At 36.1% G+C, this 23,243-nt stretch overlaps 1 protein-coding gene across 3 annotated transcripts in view; it reads right to left on the reverse strand.

The window, feature by feature from the left end:
- The window catches only part of LOC105568147 (glutamate receptor ionotropic, kainate 1), a 150,509-nt gene that overhangs the window by 36,528 nt on the left and 90,738 nt on the right, over window positions 1-23,243 (reverse strand). For all 3 annotated transcript variants that reach the window (XM_012023567.1, XM_012023569.1, XM_012023568.1), the window contains exons 3-7: window positions 21,934-22,095; window positions 11,933-12,184; window positions 7,090-7,265; window positions 3,800-3,853; window positions 250-417 (exon numbers count right to left, since the gene is read on the reverse strand). In XM_012023567.1, the coding sequence (XP_011878957.1) occupies window positions 250-417; window positions 3,800-3,853; window positions 7,090-7,265; window positions 11,933-12,184; window positions 21,934-22,095 (812 nt within the window). The remainder of the gene's footprint in view (window positions 1-249; window positions 418-3,799; window positions 3,854-7,089; window positions 7,266-11,932; window positions 12,185-21,933; window positions 22,096-23,243) is intronic.

The raw sequence follows: 23,243 nt of genomic DNA on the forward strand, positions 1-23,243 counted from the left end.
CATATACGAGTATGTGTAATTTACGTTAAACTTTAATAGCAAATTTTTTGACCGATCGTAATTCTATCTTTTTGAAAAATGAATCAAAGTATGGACATAATTTGACATTGCACAATATAATTTTCAAAGAGCAAAATGTACTTAGCAATATTGTAAGCAAAGTCAAAAGTTTAATGTATACTTTCTAACATCGAGATAAAAGCAAAGCATTTAATTTTTTGTTGAATCAAATTTAGAATCTCCACCAACCTGAATAACTCCCGTTTTGTTCAGAATAGCATGTCCAATCGCGGGTTGGAAACGTTCCATCTGCTTGAGTACTTCAGCAACCTTGGGCTCTTCGAGATCCACCAAGCGAAAGGCTGTCATGTTCACGCTATTATATTTGAAATCTTCTAGATCAAATGTTTCTATATCCTGTAAAACAAACGTACCAAAAAATTTGTTTACTTTAAATCCAATTTATAATCCACGACTAATCGAAATATACTATATTTCCAAATATGATATATTTAAAAAATAAATTTTTTACGTGTAACAAAATTCAACGAGATTAATTGTACTAAATATGAAAATCATTGACATATTTAGCTTAAATGTTAATCATTTGTATTAATTAACATATATCATCATATGTTGTAATAATATATCATACATACATCATTATTAACATAATTAACTTAAATGTTACAGTAACCATTTCTATTAATTAGGTTAAACGAGCGATAGATCTAACAATCAAGTTTCAATTTCAAGTACTTGACAACTGTAACAATTATTATTAATATTCTGAAAGAATCGTTGAAAAGGAATTTCCTGTTTAATCTAGGTCGACTTAGCCTCTGCAAATAGATAGGACTATCGATTTATTCATCTTTAAACGATAAGGAATTCGACCGCCTCGGACGTGATAGTATTTAAAAAAATGTAACTGGGGTAAGTTTTTTCTCGCTCGCGGCGTAGTTACGAGGTAAGCCGACTAAATTGAAGAAAAATGAGGCTGTTCTAGCCATTTCCGTCATCGTCGTAATTGCAATCGTTATAGCGCAACCAATCTCGGCCAGTCTTGCCTGGAAAGCTCCCGAGAGAGTATGATTTATAATTATACGGTGAGAGATGCATCGTTCTCGCGACGCAGATCGTTAAACTAAATAACGCGACTTCTCCACAGGGTCATTCACCGACAACTGCGCAGCTGCATAACAAAGTCGATCGTGGCAGATAAAGCTCCGTTTCCGTTCTTAAGCGATTTCTTCTTCCGTTCCTTTCGTTACCACTTACTGTTCTTTCCCTTAACATTCCACCGCGTTGCTTCACTACGTATCCAATTTATCCCTTTGAATCGCGCTAGCATCGTTTACCGCCGGAAGAAAGTTATGTAATGTCTTTTGACAATGATTTATTTGGAATTCGGGAATGTACATGTCTATCTGCTTCTTGTACAAGTCTAATACCGGAAAATTTGCATCCCAGGAGTGCGTTAAATTTTGTTAGGAGATCGCAAATATTTGCTCAATCAATTATTGGATCATGTACGTATATATACTCGTATATAATAAAGCATATATTTGTTAATCTGATTAAATTTTAACCGGAATACTTTTAAAGAGCGTGCTTTAAAGTCAGCATGATTTTGGCGAGCGTAGATTTTGTTATTACAGGTATAAGATTGACATTATTACATCTTTACATATTATCACTGCTCTATCACTGTTATAGCCCTATTACTTCGAGCTGAAGAGTGAGGCAAGAGTTCCGCCACGTCTTGAGAAGTAAATAAAGTAGTATATGCGCATCAGTCTGTCAGTGACACAGGTGTGTCACTCTTCAGCTCGAAGGTAGCAGTCTAGTATAATAATACGAGTATATAAAAGTCTGTGATTACAAGGCATCGTTATACTTCCGTAAAGCTTTATTTACAGAAAAAGTGCCCGTAATTATAATGGGTCCGAGTAACTCGTTCATAAATTAGTATCGTACTGCATAACTTTCTCAGAATAATTAATTCTACGATATCGATATATAAGTAGATATATCATCCTTGTTGCAGATTACTTAAGTTTCCGAGTACAAAGCAATCGCTAATCAATAACCGATTGCAAGATGAACTCTGCACATAACTCTACTGCTTCCGGATGCTATATTGTTCCATAGGTAGATGCATACCTATACACATATATACCTTTTCACATATATCTTGTGCTATTGCCTAATGGAATATAGTACAATCGATGTTTGATCAATGATAACGCGTTCCTGATATGAGTTTCCGTTCCATAATTATCTTGTTGCTCTAATATACGTTGATCTCGGACTAATAAACTATCTAAATGTCGGAATGTAACAATTGTGTCAAAACGTTTTGCAGGCATCGAAATGTTCTCTCGAATCTATTGTGTTACGAATTACCTCTTCGTTTCCAGTAATTATGGATTGATTGGAACAAATCTATCAAATCCAATATATTGCAGAAATCATTTCAAGATGTATATAACCGTCACAATCCGATAACGCGTATTATCGATTAATCTGGGCATATTTGTGGGAAAAATGGAGCAGCGAGATCTGATTCCGTGTACAGGTCTGTCGTTATGAGCCACAAAATTCGAAGAGCACATTTCCGGAGGACATGTCGCGCGCGTGCATGTATGCCTGTACGGAGTGCATGCGTACATGTGTGCGAGTGCGAATGTATCAAGCAAGAACGTATAGTTCCCTGTCCCTCAGCACACGGTCTGTAGCTTGCGTTTGCACGTCATAACTTCGGCTACGTTAGCCACGGGGTTTGTACGCGCCGTTAGCTCCATTTAAGATAGAAATTTCCGGCGAATGGGACGGTGGATTGGAATTCGGGTTGTGCTGCTCAAAAGGCGGGGTAGATGACGATATGTCAAAGTAGGGTGTGCCGAATGGGAAGAGAGAGAGAAACGCGTGGCGACACACGAGAGAACTTTCGATGACTACGTTAAGGGAATATCCGATACACTTTGCCTCCCTCACCCGTGGAGGTCTAATTCCTATCACCGTCTGTGTGCCAGAACCCATGAGGTAATACACATAATAAGCTGTGCACGGAGTGTACAAAGAGAAGCGGGGTCGGCCGGAGCGCGAGGTATGCCAGTTATGAAGATGATGAATGGTACACTGCAAAATAGAGGAGTCTCGTCTACAAGCATTCCCATACGCGTCTGAAAGAGACATTTCTTCTTATTTCTTAAACGAATATTACGCGATATTGCATACCCGACGAATGCCGAATGAAATAAATCCTCATTCACACTTGTCATTATTATCCATTTATGATCCAATGGAGTATTAACGATTTTCAGCGTGGCAATATGCTTAATTAAACGAGTCTTCCATTATATTCAATAGACGTACAAGGTTCATTAATTATACCCATTACAATATATTAATTCAATATGTAAACATAGATTGAATGAAATATCGGCCCGAAAATGTAGTCGTGATCATAATTGTACTAATACGAGAATATTAAGAGATCATATAAAGGAAAGGTAGTCTAATAATTCCTAACATTTTTATATGTCTCGTATTTTTGCCACTACAATTAGAATTTTATTCAGAGAATAATAATAACATTGCGGAGAAAAAATATACCTAATAATTTTAACGGAGCTCTTTTATTCATGTAGAAAAATTTAACTTATCCAAGAACGTTACACATTGTGATCTGAATTAATCTTTAATATGCACCGCTTAAACATATCTCCCTTTCTTTCTTTTAAACATATATTCCTTTTATCTTTGGTTAGCTGAATAATAAAGATGTACTTACGAAGGTTGTGAACATGTAGTGGTATCTATAGTCGTTCATTTGTAGTTGCAATATCTGTAACAAATTAAAAAGAGAATTATTCAAAAAATTTCGCAATTGATAACAACTATGCTTATAGTTAGTCGTACGATTAATACACATGACGATGTTGTCAAAGTACGCCTTATATATTTTGCTCTAAATATTGATTCGATGTACCAATATTTTGACAATGTGGTTTTACGATGGCTCTCGCCTTAGGTATAGATACGCACACATACTTTGTGTACATTCCAGGTGATCCTATATGTATATATTGCAGTATGAACATTTGCAAGACAAATATTGTATCGTCTATCGTTATTTCGCGAGCAAGGATATTGATATTGCACCCTTTGTAGCCCGATATAATTCGTCGTTTTTCATTCTCCGTAAGGCCACGGCCATATGTATAGATCGATCGAGCTGAGATGGAAGCGAGTCAGATAAAAGAGGTCTTGCGCGGATCTTGGAAAAACCTCTTCGTGAAAAGGAGAAGTGGGTGGGACGAAACGGGCGTGCGAGGTTAAAAGGATATACGAGAACCGTTGCATGAAAGCATGGACGTTTTTTGATTACTCGACCGGTCGAGGGTTATCCTTAGAAATTCTCGAGGGACGCAGCATGCAAATAACGGACTTGCTTCGACCGCGTCTGAACCAAGATTGCTTCCCGCAGTGCCGCTGACAAGGTGGGAAACGAACGAAATCTAATCTCTCTCTTGCTTCCAATGTATTTACAGTCTTAATCTTTAGATCGCGAACGACTTCTTCCACGTTTCCCGGGCCTGGTCATCTCTAACGTACAATTGTTTTATTTTTCGTTTTATATTTATCTATCCCTAAGATAATAATTACTTCTTTGTTTATTATCATTAGACAACACAAGCGTGCGTTTTGCACGCGCTATTTGCTAAAAAATTCGCATGGTTTGACAGCTGCGAATAACATGACTGAAGCATGTCGTATCGCACAAGCGAGACAGCCAATCAGCATCTCGGAAAGCGACGACAATACTATGAGACTTTCGACTATCGACTTAACACGCCTTGTTTTATATAGGATATTTTTTATCACATACATATATACAATTACTCTTGTTCATTTTACATACCTTACTAATTACGGGCTAGGTAATTTCTCGCAGCAAATTTAGTTCTAACATTTTGTACCTTTTACGTCAACAGTATTTAAACGAGAATTGTATATAATTACATTACACATATTATGCAGGACCACCCGGACATGGTTGTAATTTTATTTGGTATTTATGTTTTACACAATTTATCGTAAATTAAACACCGAATAATTTATGCGCTATTGTCCGTTGTTCTTTATGTACATAAATTACGGCAGGTCGCGATTTTTCTCACGGTATCGATACGTCCTAAGTCACAACGAATAAATTTCACAGTTTTTAGGGGGAATTATCTACATAATTGAGAAACGAGTCGATAACGCGTGTTTCAATGGTGAACAATCGAAGCGTATATTTCCGTCACGTTGATCACCCGTTCGATTATGCAAATTTTTCTATTTGTCGACCGCGCATGCAACGTTTTGGGAATTGCGAAAAACATCGAGTGCTTTTATCATTTCAAGCGAGCGCAAAAATAGCATGAGTTATTTTCACCGTTTGTTTCGTTACCACTGACCATTTGTGCAATTTAATTTAACGATTTGCTGATTTGCGTCATCTGTTCGCAAAGAGACAGTTAAATATTGCGAAGCCGTCATCGCGAGTGGCCACAAACATGATAATCTGTATAATTTAAATAACTATCACGATATCGAATGTAATACATATAGATAATAAATAAATTACGCTGTAAGATATTAATATAAAGAGACATTAAATACATTAAAGGCAGTAAATTATTAAAATATTTTTAAATATTTATATTAATTATATTAAAAATAGTAAATTATTGACATTATTTAAAAATGTGATGGTCGAGCGTCTGCCTCAGCACGAATTGATATATGCATTATTTGTTTATGACTTGTAAAGCATTAAAAAATAATTTATCAAATATTTCAGCGATCCATTGGATATTTTTTTGATGTCGATAATTCCTATTACCGTCGCGATCGCAAAATATTTCCTATACAATTGAAATATTGCTCACAAAATTTCCGAAAGTCGCTTTATCCCTTATTAAATAATCCAACGAATAATTCAAATACGTAGGACTTAAAAAATTGAAATCTGCTTCGTTTGATGAACTGCACGTATTGTGAAGCACTTTAAGATACTCTTTACGAACATTTTTTTATAGACATTGCTACCCTTCTTTCAATTCCATTTCGAATCGAGAGCTGAAAGGCAACAAGAAGTGTTACTTCTGAAGGAAAAACTGCAATGCGCAGTCGCCATTAATCCTAATTGCAAAAGTCCTTTTAATCTCCGAGCACCGAGACCCTTTGCATGATTCTGGAAAGTTATTTACGAGCTGCGATGCGTCCCGCGCGTGTACAGATCTCTGTTTGGTCTCTTTTTTTTTCGTTTTACATCCGGTAAACAACATGTTTTCCGGACTATACGACTGGTCTATACGATCACCACACGCACATGAACTACTTTTCCTACGTCATTCTCAATACGATTTTAACGATTCTAAGGAATCTATTAGAATTATAAAAGAAGTTTTAGAGGTGTTAGAATAAGATGTCCCGCGAGGGAGAAAAGTTAATTTATTTTGTTAATACGTATTAATTCTATTTATTTCAAATATATTATTCCTTCTGATATTTTTCGTATTTATAAGATAAGAGACAAGAAATAAATGTTCAGGCTTGGTAAGGAAAACAGGAAGTAAGAAAAGCCATAAAGCAAACTTATGAAACAACTTGAGACTGTAATTGCAGAATCTTGATAGAAATTTTATATTTGTTAGCTGACATATTCAACAAGAATGAGAAAAGATTGAAGTTGTCTTGAATAATGGTGTTGACAAATTTTAATGATTTACGTTTGCATGGTCTGTTACACTTTTACAATACTTCGTACTTTATTGGAAAAGTATCAATCTCAATAAAACAACTCCTCAGATTCATCATGCGAGAGATTAAATGTGGTGTAAGAAAATGGTGTAAGAAAATGTTGAAGAACATACGCATGCTGTTCGTGTTTGAAATGTAGTTTTAACGTGGTCAAAAAGGCGATTAATATATAAACAAGTGGTACTTAATTGTGAGGATGTTTGGTGTATAAAAGATATGATGTTTAAACGCATTTCGTACAACGATGTCAAATGCTGAATTAGAACTGACCGCTCGGAAGAATTGCTGCATGTGCGCCGGATCTGTGTCGACAATCAGCTTGAAAATCTCTTTGTGTCTGACCTCCCGTAGGACCTGCCTGTAGGATGTAGGACCTGCCTGACGAATGTACATTTCAGTTCTCACGGATGGCGGGGATTTCACCAGATCCTGCAGTTTGAACAGCCCTGTAAAAAGAGAGATATTTTTTTCGCAGCAAATTGGACCTCGCGATGCTGAGCTTCATCATTGCGCACGCTTGTTTTTTTTTAATCTAGCCCCTTATAAAGCATTCAAAGTTATGTCCTGTCAACAAGGTATTTCGAGCTGACTGACGTTGCCATCGATCAGTTGTCTCAAATACTTATATGAACTGTTAACTCATTTTCTCTCGTGTCACTTTTATATCATTTATCGAATAACTTGAATAAGCTTTTCATGAGTTAGAATAATGAAACATTTTAATGAATTATAAAATTAAATCGTATTATTTTTTGTTCGTTAACCATTTTAACAATGATGAGATAATAGGTTGTTATTCTCGAAATTTATTATGCACTGTTAACGAGCAATGAATGGAATAATGCGATACAATGGTATAAATATTCGAGAAAATGTTCTTCACGAGGCGTGCTAAATAAAATAACCGATTTGCCGGAATGGAGCCTTTTACAATCTTCCACTCGTATCTTGTAATCTGACCAACGTCTACGTTCTTATAGAAATAATACGGGTTATTTTTATATACGGGTTCAGAGACATAACATAAGCATAACAAACGATTTCTTATACGGTGAGCTATAAAACAGGCTCATCGTTTGCCGGCTCCAGCGAAAGAACGATGTGGGAAGAGAAAGTTGTTAATTTGATTTACAGGGAGATTTGTGACTAAACTATCAAAAGTGTTGTAGCGAACTTTTCATAACTACTTTTACGGCACTAACAGGATTTGCGGGGACGTAGCGAAAAGAAGACATCACGTTTTTCACAATTTACTTCCATCCGATTGTTCTTCGATTACTTCTCAAGTTACACTGTCGACTCGAGATTTCTGTCGCGTGCACGGAATTCATTACATACCTACGCGGTTACGTTCGCTGTGTTCATTCCCCGCGTCAAATTCATCGACGTCAGTTTAACTTTAATCAGTTTGATTGATTCTTGTCTTTTTCTTCTCGTTCACGGAAGAAAGAAATAAAAAAACTTAGAGCCATAATGTTGAAATGATTTAATTGATAAAGCACTTCGTCCGACTATAATAATAAATTACGTCTTTATAAAAAAAACTAATGTAAAACGAAGGGGAAATATTATCATTGGCTTCATATATTCGGCACATTAGACGCTTTCAGTTTCCAAGCGGTGAATCTTCTGACTTTACTCAAAGATACAAATCTGATAAAGTCGCAAGATTCTCGGTGCAATCCTACTTTTCCGTATTCCTGAAAGAGATTTCTTGGACACCCAGATAGGTGCCGCCAACTTTGAGCTCGCTAATTACTCCCCCGTAATGATCGTGACGAATAGAGCGACGGCAAGAACAGGATCGGTAAACAGCTAAAGGACGACGAAAGGGAAGCAGAAGAAGATAAATTTTCTGGCGCCTTAACGAGCACAGCCCGTAGGAGAGCTGGCACTTTGCGCAAAATATAAAAGTGAAAAATGATAAACTTCACTTTCGGAACAAATCGAGTAATTACGGTCGCTTGCATACCTCTTCTCCACTTGTATACAAGATGCTCTCAGACTCGAGAACTTAATTTCAATGACAGTTTCTTTGATTAAGTATTGGCGTTGAGTTTTCCGGCACTGCTGAACGAGAATCTCTTTCTGACGTTAATTTAACTTGCTTATCAAAAGCGCGCGGATAAAACTAAAATAAGTTGTACAAAGTAATTCAAATACAGTTAAATAACAAAATAATTATTATTTACACGTGTATTTAAAGTAAATTTATTGAGTTAAATTTATGCAAACAACTTAGAGTGAAGGGGTGGAAATCTCTCAGATAATAAAGAGTTATAATGAAGGTCGAGATTCTCCTAGAATATATAAAAGCGCCACAAGCATCATGCCCGGGATGTGTAAAAGGGAAAGTAGGAAAATTGCGCAGGGTAGTCCAGTTTACAAAATTAACTCAGTAGATAGCAGTAACTACACACAATGTTATATCTGGGAATTTATGACGGTATCGCGCGATACAGAGAGAAAAGGCGGGAAAGAATTCAGGAAAAATGTATACCAGTCTTGTTCCCTCATCCTATCATTTTGACGATAACGTTTATGGTGCGAGGTCTCTTGACCTCGTTGAAATCATAGACACAACGCTCCACGCACACATACACAATGCATATAGTATAACTTATTTCTGCAAATTCTTAAAATGTTATCGTGAAAAATGCTGCCATTATTATTAAAAGAATCAATAGATTATCAATAATTATTATAAATAAGTACAATTTTTTTGAAAATTTTGAAAAATTGTTACAAACATTTAAGTTTCTTTTTATAGGAATTAAACAACTTAATCCAACAACGTTAAACTTTTACTAAGAAATAGTGAGTGCAAGTCTAAATGAGTACGCGCGCAGCTGTGGCCACTGCTTGCTCGACCAAAGTGATAATTAATTGTTTGAAATTAAAAGTGACTTTAACAGTTCCACATATCGTACTGTTCTGCATGTATTTGTGTCTCGAAATCACGCACGTTGGCACGAGCCTAGCGCTGCCACGTTAAACTATTCATTATTATTTTACGCTGAAAAACGAGACTTTTCACACTCGGTAAAGTTTTAACGAACTGCGAAACTAGGCATTTCTCCGGCTATGAATAACTAAATGACAACGAGCGAAACAGAGAGCTCGCCAAATTTGCAAAGTACTCGAAAGTAAATCCTATAAATCCCGCAGCGATTCTTATTATATTCAAAGCTCGCTAATTAAACTTATTAAATCATAATTATCGTTCGAAAATTTACAAATTGCTGCGTGCACCGAGACTGCAATCATTCCCAATTGACGTCGCGACTGCTTAACATTTAACGGCATTTAAGCGAGCGACTATCTTTGCATGTTGAAGTTTTAACGAACTCGTGAGACGCGGATTTTCTCGACTGATGAATATTTAGGCGATACCGGGCCGCGGGGATGTTACATTTCTGCGAGCGAGCTATGGTCGGGACGCTTTCAACGCGCGTCGCTTTTACGACGGGGAATTTTGAAACGCCTTGTCTCACCCCCCCCGCGTCATAGATTTATGGCGGACTATAGACATCGAGGGGGCTTCCGCAAAAAAAGCGCACTCTTTCCGTTTCCTCTCGTTTTATCGCTAACGGTAACGTTCTACTTCGTGCTCTTGTTATACGCCACGTTACATCGTCCAATCAAGAGCGGCAATTTAAGGAAGATAAGGTCGGGGACCTCCCGCTTTTTCCCTCACAAGAACTATGAGGAAGAGGACTCGTTTCACAAATATATATAGTAGATTCGCGTTATTTATCGTTAACCCTTAGAATATCTAAGAATGAGATACAAAATAGTTACATTTTTCAAATTGTTTCTCGCGATATATTTGCTCTCTAAAAGTCAATCAGTGGATTATCATCGAAAACTATGAATTAACGACCATTCACCTGTTTTCAGTGATAATCCACTGATTGACTTTTAGAGAGTGGATGACGATAGGAAATTTGAAACTTTTACTTGTTTCAACAGTAGCAATGAAACAAATAGTGGCTCTTTGGATAAGTCAATCAATCGTTCGCGTAAATGGTAAGAAATTCAATTTATACTTTCCAGATTCCGATACATACAATACAAATCCTCTGATATTTTAAATAATTACTTTACTACGGCGATATTACCGCGGTTTTTTCCATCAAGGCAAATAAATGCAAATACTTCCTCTCGGATAGACGGAAGTGGATGGAAGAGATGCAGGCGAACTCCATATATTTTCTCTGTATGGACGGCGATAGTTAAAATATACTAATGCGATTCGGAAAGAATGGAAATGGCGGGTGACTTCGACGTGGATATTATACGTCAACGTCGCGTCGGAATTTCGATGAGTCGCCGCCGCGGATGGTGCCAGCTCGTCGCGAAATGGAAATGGGCGGCACGAGGAACTACGGGGGCCGCGACCAGGGGGATTAAGTTGGCGGCAAAAAGTGGCGAGGGAACGACAGAGGGCAATCTCGTGAACGGTCGTCGCGAGTTTACGTCGTCGTATGTAAACGCGTGCGTTACTTCCGCGTGCGAGTGACAGGCCGACATTTTGGGCGGCAGCGGGACTCCACTTCCGGTACCTGATTCCGACGTTCTATTTGCATAGAGACGCATCACCGGCGCTACGGAGAAAGCAAAAATAAAATAAAATATAATAAAATACGTCTGCGTAATGAACGCGTCGACGGTGCTAACGAGATCGCCTCTTCCGCGTATATCCATGGAGTAGTTTCCACGTTGTTGCTGTTATACGACGCCCGCTGCTCGCGGTAAAATGAGTTCCGTGCGGTCGGGAAATCTTTCAGCTCGGATGTGTCGCGTTAGCATTGTTCGTGCTCATGGTTCATTGTATACTACGTTCCGTCGGAACCATTCTTACTGTCCTCCGAGAAATATGTAACGGTTTAATCCTGCGACGTCCGAATTATCCGAAGTTGATTGCTGAGCGATAAATTTAACATTAAGTTGAAGGTAGCATTGAAAATGTTGACAATACTCCAGTAAAAATATTCTTGCTAAGACGTTAAACATATATGATTTTATGCGAATTCGAGGGATTACCCCTCGACAAATTTTTGAACGTACATTATTGATTTATCGCAAAGGTACGTTATTGTTCTCCACTTACCGTAATCTTCTTCATAGATAATAGCCACTCTAGTCCAGTTCAGGAAAGAAATAAGGTCCTTGAACGCTTTGTTAAGATGATCTTGTGCGGGATATAAGTTAATGCTGAACTCTTTGAAAGTGGGCTCGAAATCGACCCGCGCTTCGAGATGAGGAACGTCCAGTGCCTCGCATATACTTTGTATATGAGCTCCTAAAAGTGGGTCAGACGGCCCGAAGATGCCTTGCACCGATCTGGATAATTGCTTGCAGGCTGCAATAAAAATTAAACGAGCGATTTAATACCAAAATATAATTTACATATGATACTTTCTACACGAAATTGATCTGTGTTTATGAATTTTGCTCTTGAAGGTTTAGTGCAAAATTTTATCGAGTTCAAAACTTGCGCTAAAAGTTAAGTATTTCGATCATTTTCTCATCGCATATTAACGCGCATATATCATATACACTTCAAATTTCCCCAATGGCTGCAAGATTGTTCTCAGAAGTATCTTTCTTATCTTATTGGCATATTAAAATGATGACAATATGGCACTATAAGATGTGCAAGGAAAATGTCAATGGGGGCATGAGCGCGTGCTAAACCGGAGATTGGAGAACGGAGACTGGTTCTGACATATCAATTTCATATTTCTAGATGAAGCGCACTTGGGAGGCCTGTATCAGCGAAAGCTGAGATAAATTGACGACAGACTCTTTTGATCCTCGTTATTGTTCTTTCATAATCTTGCGTAATAGAACGCTATTTCAAAACTGTTACAGAATATTTTTAAAAAAAGTTTATAATGGTGTACTCTGAGGATGTTCTCTTTACCCAGTTCATTGAAAAGCAATGATAAATAAAAATGTTAGTTATAAATTTATTAAATGTATAAGAGACAAAGAATAATGCAAAAATATGAAAATTGTGACAAATTGGAATAACTTCTTTTTCTTCAGTAATTTTCATTCTTTCGAGAAATTTAAAGACAATTTAACTATTTCAATGAAAATGTTTCCTCCCTTGTTTATTCATTATGTATTTTGTTGATTTTTATTTTTATATCAATAATTAAATTTATTAATTTATAAAAATAAACAGTAGTTTTAATTGAAGCTCAAACAATCGGAAAAATACAATATAATAACTGAAGAAAGGAAAAGTACAAGGTATGTTGCCCGTAATCAGTGCGTTAATAAATGAAATCGATAATAACGTAATATATTATTCATATATACGTCGTACGTTTATTTATTTTAAAAATGAAATTATCAATATAGTGAAAATGAATTAATATGGAGTCGGTGTGAGAGTGCAGAAGCGAGACCGAATAATACGTTTGAAATATATAATAGTCAACATGCGATATTATTGGATAACTTTATCGGAGATAAATGTAATATACGATTTACAATCTTTTGATACACAGTTTCTCCTGGGAATTGATATATTCCTTTAACGGCTCAGTTTTCTTATCCATTATCCTTGAAGGAAAAGCCTTCCGGACTACGGCTTTATTTTTCCTCATATTGCAAATTATTCCTGGCACGCTTGTAAGGGAGAGTTGGATTGAAAGATGGATAAGTTCGATTTTAGTAGTACGATTTCTAAGGGTACTCGTTGGCTGAGTTTTATCGCTGTAAGTATCTTGAATTATTCACAAGCATTTCTTTGTTTCCATTGTGGAAATTATAGCCCACGGCTGTAAGGAATTTTACGTACGTTGCATTGAGTTAATGTTTGTTTTCGCGAAATTAATTTTCTTCTTTGTGCATTTTTCTTTATCAGATTATTTATTCGGTGATCACAGTACCTTACAACATCTTGTGTTCTATCTGTTTTGTGATTATAATTTATTGTTAAAAATACCTAGTCAACTGTCGGGATAAATTGATCAAAGAGAAGTTGAAGAAAATAATGGGGTAAGATAATTCTTGTGTAGCAGTAGCATATTTCTCAGATAAAATAGATTCACGGTTTCCTTTGCTCAGAGTAACAGATTCAGCAATTGTAATAAAATACTTCGAGATAGAACATCAACGATTTTGATTAAATATTCTCAATCATTTTCTTATAGGATGGGTCTGTCATATAGCATTATCATTCAGAAATATGTTGAAAATAATTTTATATAATTTACTTTTATGACCTTTTTTGCATTCTATTTGCTTTTGATGTCGAGCTTGTTTAAGGCGGTTACCTGGTAGTAAAGAATATTACTCGCCGTGCATTCGCTTGGCTTGAGATTGCCGCTATTCGGTCTCAAAACTTATGTTTATATGACACATTTATACTAATCTTCATCTGATTAAATTACCCAGATGACTCGTAAAATGGCGCAAATATATAACGTGCCATTTCGTAGAATACACAATTTCATTGTCGTCTTGAAATTTCTCATTGCGCTGCTCCGTCGTTGATTAAGTCGAACGAGAGTAAATAAGAATTGTCACCTCGTTACGATATCGCAGTTTCGTTTAACGAACCGACACTTATCCGTTTTGCGGTAATGAGTGCGGCAGTTTCCGCACAAAGAACAGCGCCGGAGCTTCCTCGTGACTTTTATGAGCTCAATATAATGCACTCAATATAATCAGCTTCCACAATTTCGTAAATTATCGCAATTAGGGTGATGATAGTGGTATATATGTGGTCTTAAATATGTTCGTTTTTTAATTGCTTTAGACGTTTCATTAAATCAATAATCACTTTGACTGATTAGCTTTATTTGAAGTTAACGGAATAGACAGATTTTCGTATTCTATTATAATTATATTGTAAGTATAAAAAATATAAATGTTTCTAAAGGAAAAAGAGATTTAGTTATATTTCGACGCTAGTTTTTTCACGTAACTGGCAGAGCAAAAAGTTATACTTTTTTTTGGTTTATTGTGCAATATTTTAATCTCATAATTCGTATATAAACAAAATCCTTGGCGTATTTTTTTTTTGGCCGGCAAAAAGTTTAATCTGATTTTAGAGCGCATTTGACTTTTTGGAATACAAAAACCTAATTAATGCAAACGCCATAATTAAAGCGATGAAACTCTTCAGCGTTGTAACGCGGTTGAAGGATGATCCGGTGAACGTCCTATCTCGTTAGGTCCGTTAAAAGTTACATAAGCAACTGCACTCGCATACTCGTGAAACTTTTCCCGCATACAGAAATATGACAGTTATCAGTAGATTAAGCTGACTGACAATGACGAGCTGTAAATCTCTTCAAAAAGCCATCGCGAAGTCGTTAGGGGAGCGAAAGAGAGAGGCGGACAGGTGGGATGAGGTTGTCTATTAGGATCACGAGCGTAATGTGCGAACGGAGTTTCTCCGTAGACACTGAAAAATAAAATCCGGCGAAATAATCACTTCGTCATTTGGTTAGCTGCACGCCATTTCTGGCCGTAGCTCTCGTAAACGGAACCTCCCATTAAAGTGTTCCGCCTCGGTGGTCCGGGTCGCTGCTCCTTAAAGTTATCCAATCAATTTCCCTGGTTTAGGTCTCTTCCGATTTCTATCTCCCTTTGTTTTCTACCTTTGCGATGATCCGAGTGAAATTACACCTACGACATAAACCTGAAAGGGAATTTGTGCGAAATCTTATTTTTATGGGAGTTCAGGAGTGAACGTTTTCTTTTTTTTTATATAGCGGGAAATTAATAAAGAACTGTGCACCTTTTATCAACGAGTAACTTACTTTCTTTTTTATAACACGAGAATGTGAAACGAAATTTGCGCCGTGTATCCGTGATGTTAGGAAGAACAAAGCTCCTCTCGATGTAGCAGAGAAAGTATGAACTTTTACTTTAAAACTTCTTGTTATTAACTGTTTTTGATAACGCGTCAACTTTATGTTTTTAACGACTTAAAATTATATAAAAATAAATTGAATTTTGTTAGGTACTAACTTTTCTGCACTTTAACAACATTATACACCTGATGATTGATTTTCTAATTACATTTTTATTGAAACAAAGTAAATAAAACCTATTTTAACTTAAAATAAGAAATATTTTCAAAGTAATAATGAAATTTATTGTACATATAAATTATTTATACGTAGCATATTTATTTAATTCTGTTGGAAGCATTGTACCTTAGATTCGCGTGCTGCGGAGAAAGAAAGTAAACAGTTTATTCTCATCTTTATTATTTCGAGGGATACAATAGCAATATTGTGTTCTTCTGTAATTGCTTTAACAATCGACCCGTACATGATTCATTCTTCTGATAGCAAGATGTCACAATACTTTGTAATCCGTACTAGATGTCCTCAGAAATTCATAGAGGATTTCCTCAAGTTGAGTGTTTTCACCACGAATCCAATTTCCCATCGAGGCTTTGTTCCTCGTTCCTCGTCCCGGAGAGCCCCGACAGTGCGGAAAATAAAGAATCTTACGTAACAATTTTCTAAAAAAAAAATTACAGAAGAAACCCCCGTTGGTTCTCTAAAATGCAACTTTCTATATTTAATGAAAGCTCTCTCTCGTTCAATAAGACCGACTACACGAGGAGAACTTCTCATTTTATGGTTCTCATATTCCGCAGAATGAAAAGAGTAGAGTTAAAAAGTTTCTTTCTCCAAGAAAATATATTTTTGGAGCCGTCAAATATATCGAGAAAAAACGGCGTTTTAATTCTTCCATTCAGACCTCATGATGCATAAATATCCGATTTTGCCCCGGCAAGAGATTCAATCTCGCGGCAGGGCAGAGTAGAGTTTCAATCCATTTGTAAATTTTCGCATGAAGAAATCCAGGCCGTGGACACATTAGGCGAAGATAACACAAACGGCGCGAGCATCAGCCGTGATTACTTTTAGGTGAAACGCATCACGGTATATTAGGCGCGAGTCAACCGAATTCGCGCATACGCAACATTAAACCTGCGCAGAGATTCCAGAAATGAGAAAATGTATACAGGCATCTATCCTGGGCGGCATACACCGGAGATTTATCACGGGGTGAGCCAGTTTACAAAAGAAACGTTGGAAAAGTTACGCCATTCGACACGATTCAACCCCGTTCGCGAAAGAGGAAACGCAGCGGCGAGAACGACCGGAAAGGAAGCGAAATAATCTTTCCAACCGTAGACATCATTTTAAGCGTGCCTGGAAGGAAAAAATACATGGATTCTTGTTACGCATAATGGTATTCCATAGGCATATTTATGGCCGACTACTTTCCCCTTCGGAAAACCTAAGAGGGTGCAAAAATGGGGATATGATCCCACGGTGAAAAAAAGAGCTGATAAAAATACATATATGCCTTTCTTTTATATGTATGTACAGTTCCGATATATATTTCGCTGTTCATAGACGATGAATTTATTTCCTTACCAGAACTTTATGAAAATTGTATTTTTATATTTTACTTAAAAAATTTGTTTTCGTTCATCGTTGATATCCCTTCTTCTAGCCATTCACTGTTCTACTCTGTAAAAAGAGAGGATGAAAGGGCTCTCGAGATATATTTTAGCGAACTTAGAATTCGCGGCATAAACACAGGTTCGTCGCGACCTCCTTTATCTCGCTCGTTCAGTGAGTTAAGAATCTTCGTCGCGCTTCAAGAAGAAAATTTCATGTGCTCCCTGGATAGTTATATGATTTAATGCTCCGGTTTAATCGTTGTATCATATTCGCGCGGTTCGTGTACATAAGAGCTGTTCTCCGGCTTTCCAGCTTACACAAAGTCTTCTTTGCACGAAGGAAATTCCGCCGCAGTGAACGCCGATTATATGCACCCTCGTCAATCACGCTGGAACATCTAACTCTTATTAAATCACGATCGTACTTATTTCTTTCGGACAATAAGACGGCTTCTTTATGGTAAGTTTGCGGAGCATAACTTGAGAATCGCTGGGATAAACCAAACAAGTGGTATCTCCACTGCGCGGTGTAGAATTTTGTAAGAAAACACATTTCGAAGAGACATTGCTCCGTGGCGAATTCATAACCGGCTCGTTGCGCTGAGATTTATCCGCCGCGCTCGCGATCGCGCGGCAGACATTGTTATGGTTTCGGCTCTCAGAGCCGATCCGGTTTCGTGTTATTTTACATAAATCTAAAGCTACATCATGTCGCGTGCGACGTTCTCGCGTTGTAATTCACGCTATAGCCGGTCGCTAACTGAATTGCTTTCGCTAGGCTTCCTGCCAACTTTTAAGCTCGCATGTCAAAAGCGCTCCACTGACAGGAGATTCACGTCACGCTCTAACCGCCAGTCTTTTGATCATATTAAAATGGGGATTAAATTAATTAATTAGTTGGTTTTACCTGGTATCACGTCACTATTCACGATCGCCAGCTGACACGCGCTGGCGAAGTTGATTTATGTTTTACGTCATGTAAATTGCATGCACTAAATTACATTTTGCTCCATATTCGTACTCTCACACTTAGTGCTCCACGTGAAACACGAATCACGTTGTATTCTACATCAATTGAAGTATTCTTATAAATATATTATTTGAAAATCAATGATTACCATGTTTCTCACTTAATACATTATATTACAGAATAATTACATTGCTTGCAGACATTCGCAAAGTTAATTAAAAGCACATGCAGATTTTACAAAATTGCAAACAAAGAGTAAATTTTCCACGCAGTAATTCAGTAGAATTATTGTACATATTTCTAATAATATCAACCCAAATCTGATTCCTCGACAACTTTTACTCATATTTCTGCTCTTTATCTTGTAGCAGTGTGCTTTTAATTTTTAAGTGTCAGTCTGTTCGCGTTTTAAATGATCTACCGTCGTATCTTCAAATGTACAGTTTGATGAATAAGCGACGCAAGGCAATCGTTTAAAAAGGAAACACAGTTTTTTTTAAACGGATACGACGCAACCGAATTCATGCCAGAATCATCAATCATAGGGTTTCGTATGTACATGATATGTCGGATCAGTCGTACTTTCCTTTAAACGCTTAAATTCCTTTAGTAACTGAAAATTATAGATGAAAAGCATGTCCCTTTCTAAAAAAGAGATGTTATCGGCATGAATGTCGTTAATATCGAACAGTCGAGGCCTCTTTTTCGCGATGCTGAAGCGCGATGTGCTTCACTTCTCTTTTAGATTTGTGTCATGTTTCACCTCGCATGTGAATTTTGACAGTTGTGACAAAATATACTTAAAGAATATTAGGGAATAAACAAAAAGTTGAAGAAAAAATAGTTAAAGTTAAATATCTAATTGAGCGAAGGAAAATAAAAGAAATCCTCTTTTTAAAAAGTTATGCAAGAGATTTAATTATTGACGCTTTTCCGCGATGCTAATTCTCTCGTTTGGCTTTGTACTGCGAGTAGCTGTCAGTGCGGAGATCATGTAATATGTATTTTGACAGTGTGTCAACGTCAGATTACGTCTTAATGTAAGAAGTCTTCTTCACATTAAGGAAATCTTAATGTGTGAAGAAGATCACGAATAAATATAAGTTAAAACCAAATAGCGCGCGCAATGTTATTTCTAATAAAGTATCTAATACCAATTTATATTATTATTAAACTAAATAATTCGATAATTTGCTCATAATAAATGAAGATTTGCAATTTAGAAATATACATTTGTATACATCAACTATTGAGGTAAAATTTCTGTTCTTAGTAATTAAAATTTAAGTAACAACGATTTTTGTTTCGGAACATTTTCTCGATTAAACAGAAATAATCGTTAATTTAATCAATACCGATAAGTCCGCAGAATGATACGCAAAACGTAGTAACAGTCACGGAACAAAGTAATGTGAAATATTAAGTACGGAATTTTCCATTACGTAGGCGGGGCAACGAATTCTCAACGTTCTTTTGTTGTTTTTCTCTCGGCGCGGCATCGTACGACGTTACTCGGGCCATTGTTTACCTGAAGGTCGCCGCGTGATCATTCGCTCGCCGAACGTCGAGCCGGCAGGCAGTAACGAAAGTCGCTCCGTGCGTCGTATTACTTTTGCGTTATCGGCTTCCAAGACGCGATCGCGATAAATGTGAGGATAAAACGCTATTGATTTGCACACCTTTATTATATTAGTAACGTTCCTATACTTTCCGTATACATACATAGATATTTCACGAGACTAACTCATCTAAAATATAAAGGCAAACTGTGGTACTTTGTCCCGATTATATCTCGCTTACGCACCGCGCTTTTAAATTATTTGTCGATTTCGTGTAATCTGTTCCATTTTCGGGAAAAGAGAAAGAAATTTGTACGGTTTTGGTATTTACGCTGTAATTCTCTCTGTCGGTCTTTGCAACTCGAACGGGCAGGAAGTAGTAATACCATAGAAATGGAAAATCGTTGGAGGTATCACGCACATAGCTCATTTCGACGATTTGATTGAACGATAAAGATTGAAATATCGTTTCGTTGCGGACCAATAACTATTTCTTTAACGCAGATTATGCTTGGATTCCGATGCTCGCATTACGTTTTATATTGTTAATTTAAAAGTGATTTATCCATTATCCTACTTCTTCCGAATCAAAAATGCAAGTTGTTAGTTTGAGTAATTTATATGACAGAAAGTCACGCGATATTTGTTAATAATATTTCGTGCGTTTCGCGGTATTTCACATCGCGTACGGGAGTGCCGAAAATTTCGCGCGATCGATGATTTTTCGCGAGTGAGTGTGTGTGAGTGCAACTACGAAATCTGAGAGGAGGAGGAGGAGGCTTGGGATCGGGCAACGACGGAGCAATCACGACGTGAGTGTTTTACATTTTTATATTATTTACTACTTGTGCAAAATAAAACATCTGTTCTCTGTTTTTGTTTCATTTATTTAAATAATTCGAACGAGGATTCGAATAAGTGTTACAGACAAAAACATACCTACGTATAAAATTTTATGAGCTTATGTTTAACAGAAAGACTTTTTTGAGGATTTCATATGTGTGATTATTTTAATAAATACCTATTTTAAAAACATAAAATATTTAATACAATAATTTCGATTTTACATAATTATTCTATAATAATCATATACATATTTGTAAGGAAAAATGAAAATGATTAAAATAAAATCGTAGTCAATAAAGAGTAAGACAGTGACAATTAGATAGAATGATAGAAGTTAATTTTAAAATTCAACGTATATGTATAGTTAACGTTGTAGATTACAACATTGCGAATCGTATCGGTGACTGATAAATTGATTTTAAAGTGACGTTGCCTATACAATACTCTTTTTGCACGTATACAAAGTTTTAAAAATATACAATGCTCGAGAGTAAACGGCGCGCGCGAAGCGCGTGTTTTGTAATTTTTAGTCTAATAATAAAATTGGATAGGAAATTTGTACGTTCGATTTAAGATATGTGTGTATATTCTTATTTCTCGTGTACAGTTTAATTGAATCAATGAAATTTTACACATCGATATTTCTGAATACGATTGATATCTCACTAAAGATAATTTTTTAATATTTATCATCGAAAACATTTTTTTTCTCTTTACGGTGCAATTGCAATGTGAAGACAAAATTTTTTTGTATATATCCCAAGAAGATTTTATTCTCTTATTTACAAAAAGATAAAATAAACTGATTAAAAATAAGCATTAGAAGTTTGTGATATTGTAAAGTTGTTATGTTAAAATTAATAACGCTGCAACTATTAACTATTGTAAGTTGGCCAAGTTATTAGTCATTGTCTGCCTTTTAAATTACCGCTGTCATGTATCTTGTGCCTCTTATGAACATCAATTTAGCATTATGATAAATTAACTTCTGTCATTCTATCTCATTCTATCCAATTGTCACTGTTATACTCTTTAATGACTGCGATTTTATTTTAACAGTTTTTATTTTCTTTACTTGTGAGGGTATATTGAAGCGTATATTATTAACAATATTGGACTTTGTCATTTATTGAATGTATTGAAGAGATATTAGCATTCGAAAGCACACTTTTTGTTAAATAACGCATACGTGACTTATCACTGGCCACCGCTATGCATCTATCAGGATATTGTACGTTACTTTTAATTATTATACGAGGCCATATGGACTATTTTCCTACCTTTCTTGGACGTGCGGAACGAATCGTCTTTAGGCACATATTGGATATCGTAAACCAATGTCGTGTTCGCCAATAGAGTTTTATCCTTGTTGATTTTATAAATGGCGTATTTAAATGCCAACTCCGATGGGCTATCCTTTTGATCCTCGGTGAAGATCGCTCCTGCAACAATCCAAATAAATATTTTCTTTAAACGTTAACATTTTTAGATACATCCGAAACTATAAGTGTTACAGAGCTATAAATTATTAATTAAATGTTATATAACGTTGACTCACGCCCAACTAATCGCGTTTGATTCTTAAAACTCACTTTTCCTTGTCAGTCGTTTTCTTGTTAATTTTAACATCGAGAATCTTTAGTTAAATTAATCATTTATTTTAAAGATACAAATGTAAGATATATAACATGAATTATTTGTGTATGTTGAAAACAGGAATTGATGAAACTTATTCGATAGGTATATATCTGATAAAAATCAAATAAGACTTCTGTGATTAATTAACTATATATTTTATTAATTTTCTACAGTTAGTATTACATATTCTAAGTAAAATATTGTGGAAAGGAATCAAAATGGATCAAAGCGTATCTATTCGCAATAAGTTATTCTTTCTAAAAAACAAAAGAGTATTTATCTTACAACTTTTGATTACCAAATCGCAAATTCGGGGTTATTTAATAGTTGTTCTTATTTAGCCAGCGACAAGGGAAAATAAAATTTTATTCCAGAATTATGTTAGGTATATACTTAAATTGCAAGCGGAGTTCCCAGGGGAAATGCGTCCATACCAGAAGCAGGGATAAATTGGTAACGCAGACGTATCCGAAAAGTAAATTCCGACGCCGCTAAAAGAAACTGAATTCATTGAAAGTTATAACCGAGTTCGTGAACTTGCAATAACGATCTCTTTCGTATCTGTCGTACATATCTACATACATATATAATACAATCGTAAGGTACCGTGCGATTCTCCCCTAAATTTAATTAATGACTCCACCACGGCGTAGCTCACTTCGAACGCGAGTTTTAATTAAATTCGAATAATTACCGCGGCCAAAACCACGCTCGCGGTATCAGGAAGTACTTCAGCGGAAACGTTCTCGTAAACTGAACCGTTGACTTTGTGTCAAAAATAATCAACACTGAAGATTGAGCTTATGAAATCAACGAAAAATTATATGAAATAAAATAGTTAATAGCTTAGATGATTGGTGAAACTTTTCGCCCAAAATTTAATTATTGTAAATATTATATTTGTTCAAATGGTATATTTTTAAATACAGGGTGCTACGCAAGACTTTGACGT

The sequence above is a fragment of the Vollenhovia emeryi genome, unplaced genomic scaffold (genome assembly GCF_000949405.1).
Source record: "Vollenhovia emeryi isolate VEMERY1.0 unplaced genomic scaffold, V.emery_V1.0 DF939131.1, whole genome shotgun sequence".
NCBI lineage: Eukaryota > Metazoa > Arthropoda > Insecta > Hymenoptera > Formicidae > Vollenhovia > Vollenhovia emeryi.